The sequence below is a fragment of the Piliocolobus tephrosceles genome, chromosome 13, assembly GCF_002776525.5.
Source record: "Piliocolobus tephrosceles isolate RC106 chromosome 13, ASM277652v3, whole genome shotgun sequence".
Classification (NCBI taxonomy): domain Eukaryota; kingdom Metazoa; phylum Chordata; class Mammalia; order Primates; family Cercopithecidae; genus Piliocolobus; species Piliocolobus tephrosceles.
Window position 1 is genome coordinate 122,797,105 of NC_045446.1, and position 8,009 is coordinate 122,805,113.

Here is an 8,009-nt window from a genome sequence, read left to right on the forward strand (position 1 = left end):
GATTCAAACTCTGGCTTGCCATTTCATGGCTAGATGACATCAGGAAAGCTATTTAGCCTCTCTGAACTGCCTGTCCCTCATCCGTAAAAGGGGGATGATGACTTTAAAATAAAAAAGAAATCTAGGTTCTCTTCTCTGAAGTAAGGCAAGTTCCCATTATATGTAGGACTTCACCTTTCAAGTAGTTATGAAAATTGTGACTCACAACTGATGAGTTTGTATAAAATTCATCTCCCCTGTCAAAATTAAAGTTCTACCAGGGCAGGGACCGGGTGGGTGTAATTTACTGCTGTATTCCCAGGGCTGGCCTGGGGCCCACATACAGCATAACGAAGTGATCAAGAAAGCCACGCTGGGATTCTAGCACTCCCCAGTCACCAAAGTGACTCTGGTCAAGGTACTTAACCTAGGCCTTGTGTTATCTCCTCTCTAACAATAATAATACCATCTATGCCAAAGCCAGCTTGGCTCAGTGCTTGGATACATTTCAAGTCATTGGATAGGATCAGGCATATAGAAAGTGCCAGTGAACATCAGTGGTCATTCTCGTGGACACTCAATAAATACTTCAGTAAGACTTCCGGGTTCTAGTCTGACATGTAAAGGGCTTGGAAGTCATCACTGTCATCCTAACAATAAGAAAAACTGAATAAACTGAAAACCAGCAACTCTTCTTAGATCCCTCAGAGAATTGAGCTCGGAAGGCAAACCACTGACCTGAACACTGGAGAGGCAGAAAGGTGGATACAGAGAATCACAACTTACTGGACAGAAGCCCAGGTGCACAAAACTCCACAGGAGCCAGTGCTGGGCCGGAAAACCTAAACTACCTAAACTGTAACTGACAAATTGCTGGAGGCGTAGTGTGGACAAGGTTGACTATTAAAAAGTCCAGGGCCCAGTCACTGGGGGGATCCCCACACTTTCGTGAGTTTTGCTTTCAGGAGCTCTACTAGCTCCTCACAATGAAAACTGAAGAAAATCCCCTCATGTTTCCCAAAGGGAAAGGGGAAAGTAGCCATTTTTAAATAGGTCCAGAGCATTCTGTTCTCCTTAACAAGAGCCCACCCTCAAGGGAAACTATTTTGCCAGGGCCAAGCCAGCCTGGGAGAAGGGAAATGCCCAACTCCAGATCCTCCCCTCAAGCCTTCCTGTCTTTCCTAAGATCAGTGAGTGGGGGAAGCTGAGAATCACACATAAAGGTCACAGCCCAGAGGCAAAGGCTCACTAAACACTGAGAACTAATCTTGCAAATATAGAACACTTTCCCTCCCACACACTTAACACCACAATAATATGGGAATATTGTGTTAAATTATTGTATAGTTATGTAATCCCCGGTTATATAATAACCGGGGATTACAGCAGAAATAACTGTAAGCCTCAGACTCTATTTAAGAAGGAGCCTCTAGGGAAAGCCAAAGACAACAAGAAAGATGAAGACAAGGATGCCAGAGGAAACCTTAGCCTCTGACACACTACAAAACCGTACACAGAGCCTCCTAGCCAGGTAAACATACAGGCTCACACTAATGGCCTATTTACCACAGCTCCTTTTCCTGATAAATCATGTCTTGCTTTCCCCAAAATAATTGCAAAGCTTGCTAAAAATATATATACATAGCTTTAAGGGACAAAGCAAGTATAGAAACCAGTCATATATATTGGAATTATTAGACTGGGAATTTAAAATAGCTATGATAAATATGCTAAAGGCTCTAATGTGGAAAGTGGACAACAAGCAAGAACAGATGGGTAATGTAAACAGAGAGATGGAAACTCTAAGAAAAAAAGTCTAAAGAAAATGCCAGCAATCAAAAACACTATATAGGAATAAAGAATGTCTTTGAAGGACTCATCAGTAGACTGGACAAGACTGAGGAAAGAATTGGAGCTTCAAGAAATGTCAGTAGAATTTACCCAAACTGAAAGGCAAAGAGAACAAGAAAAGAGTGGAAAAAAGTGAAACATTTTCCAAAAACTGTGGGACAATCTCAAAAGGTGTAACATATGTGTCATGGGAAGAATAGAAGGAGAATAAAAAGAGTTTGAATAATAGTTGAGAATCTTCCAAAATTAATGACAGACACCAAACAACAGATCCTGCAATCTCAGAGAACACCAAGCAAGATAAACACAAAAAATAAATAAATAATAACTATACCTAGTCATATCACATTCAAACTGCAGAAAATCAAAGACAAAATTTCTTGAAAGGTAAAATACCTTATCTATAGAGAAACAAGGATAGGAATTATATCCAGCTTCTCCTCGGATACCATACAAGCAAGATGAGAGTGGAGTGAAATATTTAAGTGTTGAAAGAAAAAAAAGATTGCCAGCCTAGAATTCTGTATCTTGCAAAATTGCCCTTCAAAAGAAGGACAAATAAAGACTTTCTCCAACCATCCAAAATTGAGGGAAATTGTCACTAGTATAGCTACCTTGCAAGAAACATTAAAAGAAGTTCTTCAAAGAGGAAGAAAAGGATATAGGTCAGAAACCAAACCTACATTAAAAAGGAAGAGAGTTAGAGAAGGAATAAGTGCAGATAACATAAATGTCTGAAACAAACCAGCACACTTCCCTCAAAAAGTTCCCCCGGCCCCAGCCACAGAGCACTCCTTCTTACGTTCCAGTAGCACCCGTATCACCATTGTCCCATTGCTGGAATGGCTGCTGTCTGTCTCCCTCAGGCTGTAAGTCAGTGTCCCCAGAGCCAGGCCTGTGAGGTACTCAGTGTCTGATGAATGAACAAATGAATGGCACGGCACCCCAACCAGCAACAGGGTGAGTTGTTAAATAGCACGTCTCTTTATTCGCAGTTCAGCAAGAAGTCTCCAGTGCTGACACTGTCGCATGAAGAGCTCACCTGCTGGAGTCTTTCTGCCTAGGTCTGGCCCTTCTTCAGGTCAAGCAGAGAAGGATGTTCTTCTGATACAAGTTGCTGCTGGACCCTGAAGGACTTCCACCTAGGAGGTAGAGAAATGCCCAGGGGACACAGCAGGGCGATGTGGTTGGCCAAGGGGTAGGGCTGCTGATGACTCCCTGTAACCCCACTGTTCTCTGCGTTCCCAGCTCCATCTAGAGAGCAGAAACCCAGGGAAGAATAAACAGTGGTTCATCAGGCAGCTGGAATTGAAGCCTGAGTCTGTTTCTTCCAGCTCAGAAGCCCCTGCGAACTGTGTACCCTCCCAGCACGTCCTGTTCTTCACCTCTAGTAATATGAACAAACAATTGATGTGGCATTTACCTTGTGCTAGACACCATCACCCCCAAGACAACCCTCTGAAGTAGATACTCTGTTGCAATAAGGAAACTGAGGCACAGTGGCATTATGTAACTTGCCCATGGTGGAGCTGAATTGGAACCCAGCATCTGCTCCCAGGCTTAAGTTCTGCCTTCTGTATAATGGGCACAAACGATGCCCTCTCTTAAGATTGTTTTTTGGATCAAATGAGAAACCCTGACAAACTACCTTGTGCAGAAGCTGGCATACAGTAAGTGCTCAATAAATGCCGGTACTGCTCTCCAGCAGCCTTCCTGGAAGCATGCTGAGGTCGCTGTGCCTAAGTCTCTCCCTTAGCCCCAGGATGGCCAGCACAGCTGTTCACCACAGGCTCAGGGGCTGCGTCCTGGAGAGCTCCTGTGGTTTGTTTATCCTGCCACTGGCCTTCCACCTCCCAGGGCTTCACAAACAGCCCCTGTGTGACCACTGGGCCAAGCACAAGGAAAGAGACCATGGGACCCAAAGTCACCTCACAAGTTGGTGGCAGGTCTAAAACCTATATGGCCTCACCGCGACACTACGATCTGTGACTCAAGGTGAGGTCAGCAGACCAGCAGTGACAATGCCCAGAAACTTTGAGAAATGCAAAATTGCAGGCTCCACCACAACCTCCTAAACACGAAATCAGGCCCATGAATGATGCAGAGGCAGTGCTCTCTGACCCCACAAAGTCAGGAAGCCAATCTGAAACTGGACTTCAAGTGCTTCCACAGACTTAAGAGAGGCGTTGCGGGAGCCCAAGACAGCCGGCCCGCCTCTCCCCCTGCTGGCCCTGAGTGCAGGCCCTTCTCCAGTTGGGAAAGGCTAAGCCTCTTTACCAAGTTCCCTGCTGCAGTGCCCTTTCCCACTGCCCAGGAAAACCATCTTCTCTGCCCAGTTCCTCATCCGTCAGCTCTCTCACCTGTAGCTCTTAGCAGTCTGAGCAGGAGGGTCTTATACTGAAGTCCTGAGCTGAGACATCTGCAAGACGGGATATGCTGCAGGGGACAGGAGAAGGGCCAGGTGGAGGGAGGCTGCCCGATAGCAGAGGCTACCCAGACGACGGCACAGGGGTTGGGGTGGGAGGGCAGGCCATGCCTAGGCCGTGGCCGCACTGGGCCTGGGAGCACAGTCATCTGAACAGGCCCTTAGCCTGGAGCCCTTCTGTGCACTGGCAGACACCATGGGAGGCTGGCAAAGCCCTGTCAGGTGGAGCACAGAAGATAAGACACAGCCCTAGGAACCGTGTGCCCCTGCTCTTGATGTTGTTGTACCAGAGAAAGCATTGCTGGGTGTGGGCGGGAAACCCAGCAGTCACCCCCACACTACCTGCCCCCAGTCGGGAACACAAATCAACCAGTCCCAAACGGCTTACCTTCGTCTCACCTGCTCTATTCGATCTCGCATGACGTCCTCCGTCATCTCACTTGGCACTTGGAAGATACGAGTGTGGCTGCAAAAGGCCATTCGTACATTGGCATATGGGATCTGAGTTTCTTTTTTAACAGGCATAGAGAACTGCTAGAGTTGGGATCCTGCAAACAATGGCTCTTGCCCCGACACCATGAACTTTTGAGCTGGTCTCTCCCCCTTCTTGACTCATGAGCACAAAGCTTTGGTTTTTTACTAACCAGGTACCCTTGAGCCCCCAGTAATGCTGGACAGGTAGCAGACTGTCCCAGGGAGAGCCAGGGACAGAGTTGAGCGCCCTTACTAAAGACAGCAGGCAGTGGTCTCATGAGCCATGGAATTCACCCTTCTGAATTCAGTCCTCTGAACTCCTCTCCTATCGTCAGCTCTTGATGGCCTGCATCACCCCACACCCACTGTGGTTCAGAGATGCTTCTAGGAAAGCCCTATAGTGAGGAAGTTGTGGGGTCTCCTGGGGAGCCTCTTTGCTTGTTTCATAAAGGGATATATATTTCCTGACTACATACTTACTGAAATAAGAGGGGGACGCCAAACCAGTGGGTTGTGGGGGAAGATAGGCAGAGGCTTTTGGTTTAAAATCTTTGTAGGAATTCCAGAGTGGAAAAATTGTATGTAGATAATTGACTGATTCCTGTAGCCTGTCTCAAAAGCTTAAATCTAGTTTTATTATACAGCCAAGATTTTTAAAATATTGGAAGATGATGTGTGTGTTATCCAAACCAAGGAGCACGATGTCCGCAATTCCATAGCACAACCACATCGGGCACAGAAAAGCCTGGATTATAATCAACAACATTTATGATTTTAGGGGCCTCAGAAGGCTTCCCATCCAAAAAACCTCTTTCCCAGGGAGCTCTCAGATCCCACCATGTTATTCCTTTTGGTTATGTAATTACTGTGCATTTGAGTCTTCTTAAAAGGCAGATGCCACTAGAAGGGGTAAGCACATGGAAACCATTTCTTGAGAAGTGGAGCCTCCTTGATACAACAGATCAACACCGCTGATGTGGCAGGGAAAGGGAGAAGAGAGGAGGAAGGGGAGAGGTCTCCTTCAGTTTCCCGGAGGACCAGTCTAAGCCCTCAGTCCCTCTCCTGGGAACCGGGGGCTGATGTGCTTCAGAGAGTCCCAGTGAACACAGGTGCAGGAAGGGAAATAGGAAAGCCTTTGTCTGAAGAGTGATGGCTTCAGGCCAGCTCCCCGGGCCTCGTGGCTCAGCATCTGCAGAGCCAAGAGAGGCAGTGGGAATAACTGTGAGCTGGCAGACACCCGGGAGGCTGGCGAAGCCACCATGACCGAGTGCAGAACTCTAGCCTCGGGCGCTGGGAAGCATCCACACACCTCGGTTGCAGATGAGAACTTTGGCTTCTGCATTTGAAGAGCTTATTTTCTTTCAGCTCTTTAAAGTGCAGCCACTTCTGAGCAACTCAAGTGCAAAAATAACAGAAGTCTGAAATGTATTCAGAAGCATTTAAGAAATGGAGTGCAAGCCCAGTTTTCCAACCCCTCAAGTCATTTAAAAATGTAGAAATGAGCTGGGCTTTCAAGATAGCAAGAATATTCCCTTAAGACCCCAAAGCAAGGCTGAGAAATTTGTCAGCCAAAGACGACACCTCTAGAGAAGAGCATCTGTGGGCTCGTGAAGAGAGGGGCTTGCACATCTCCCCCTCTCCCTCCTTCGCCCAGGGCAAATGGGACGCCTTACCTCCATCTTATGAACTGGATTCGTGTTCTCTCCTCTAGGACCTCTTGGCTCTGGTTTGCCGACATATCAGACTTAGAGAGGTGGTGCTTCACCTGGGAAATCCAGCGGGTCCATGTGATTCCTGCCCAGTGTGGCCCCCAACTGGGCTGGCACAGAGCCCAGACGAGCGCCTCACCCTTGCCCAGAATCATTTACGGTGCACCTCCTACCTCTCCCCTCTCCCTCACCCCCACTCCCATGCAACGTCTCAAACTCTCAGTTACCACATCTCTGGTCACATGGACGTTCTGGCCATGGGTGGGAGGGGAGGCCGTGGACATCTTCTCCCTTACGCCCTGGGAAGGGTAGTTGATGGACAGCTTTTCCTTTATGCCCTGAGAAGCCTCTTCTTCTGTCTGAAAGGTGAGGAATTCCCTCTGAAAACGTCACTCTGCCTCCAACCCTGGGTCTGCTTCTCCTCTTCTTTCCCTTTTATTCATTCTCCATCACACTCACACACCACATATCCACACACATACACTCCTTACCTCGCTGTTCCTGCAATAAGCTTCTTTCCTGTGAAGTCCTTGGAACTCTCTAAGTACCTGGCCCTATCCCAAGGTATTCCTGAGACACCCTTGAGCTGGGAAGGATGCAGCTGAAACCCTTAAGCCAGGATGCTTGAGAAGCAGGACGGCATTAGTGGTGGTGCTAACACGTTTCCTACCAGGACACAAGCCACAGTGTCCTCCAGGATATGTGAAGAAATTAGACTCAAATCTAGGAAGGGTGTCTGGCAATGAACTTGAGTTCCAGTTCCGTGAAGAAGGAACTCCAGATCCCTACATCCACTGAGACCAGCTCTCTAGGATTTTGGATACCCTGAGTCATAAAGAAATCTTACTTACTTTCTTCAACCAATGCTGTAGTACAGACACAGCCTCGCTTTCCACAACGTCAATGTCCTGGAACAAATTAGCGAGTTGGTTACCTCAGAAAACCTGGAATCCCAGCTCCTCCCACCCACCCCCCACAACTGTTACTCAAAGTTATTTGTAATAGCTCTCTGAGTGCAGCAGGGTCCCAGAGGTGGAGAAGATACATGAGAAATTATTCCATATGGCTACCACCAAGCTGCTTACCGAACTGGTTATTGGTAGGAAGGGAAGCCCTACACCTTTCCGAGCAAGAATATACACAATCCATGTTGTAATTATCATCTTTGAATGTATACCAGGGCCCCTTCTTGGCTCCCTCCTTCCATTGAAGCTGCCTGAGAACTCCTATGGGATAGGAAAGTCATTGAAAGGAGGTGTCCACCTGATTGGTTGACCCATGATGATGTGACAATGGCCTCCCTTTGAAAATGAGGTATGTGAGTATAAACGCAGTTGCCAAGAGCCCCTGCATTTCAGGCTCTGGATGCACTGCTTATGAGTCACCCTGCTTCAAGGAGCAGAACCAATGAATAAAAGATTGCTGTCTAACACCACTGGCTCACCCTTGAATTCTTTTCTTGGGAAAGCACTAATTTGGGAGCTCACCTCAAGGCAGGAGGATAGGGTCTGGAGGCAGGAAACCTAAGGCCGATTCACACTGACTTCCTAGAACTAAATCAAAAGGAAAAC

General features: G+C 47.4%; 1 protein-coding gene across 2 annotated transcripts; it reads right to left on the minus strand.

The window, feature by feature from the left end:
- Positions 1 to 2,794: 2,794 nt before the first annotated feature.
- Positions 2,795 to 7,662, minus strand: SPATA19 (spermatogenesis associated 19). Of its 2 annotated transcripts, none has more exons than XM_023185913.2 (7): positions 7,524 to 7,662; positions 7,290 to 7,346; positions 6,666 to 6,797; positions 6,403 to 6,494; positions 4,644 to 4,721; positions 4,191 to 4,266; positions 2,795 to 2,972 (listed from the first exon to the last, which is right to left on the minus strand). In XM_023185913.2, exons 1-6 carry the CDS (start codon positions 7,599 to 7,601, stop codon positions 4,200 to 4,202), a joined length of 504 nt encoding a protein of 167 aa, XP_023041681.1. In that variant the 5' UTR covers positions 7,602 to 7,662; the 3' UTR covers positions 2,795 to 2,972; positions 4,191 to 4,199. The 2 variants fall into 2 exon arrangements, with proteins under 2 accessions (XP_023041681.1, XP_023041680.1); XM_023185912.2 differs by having other exon boundaries at positions 2,795 to 3,084.
- Positions 7,663 to 8,009: the final 347 nt, after the last annotated feature.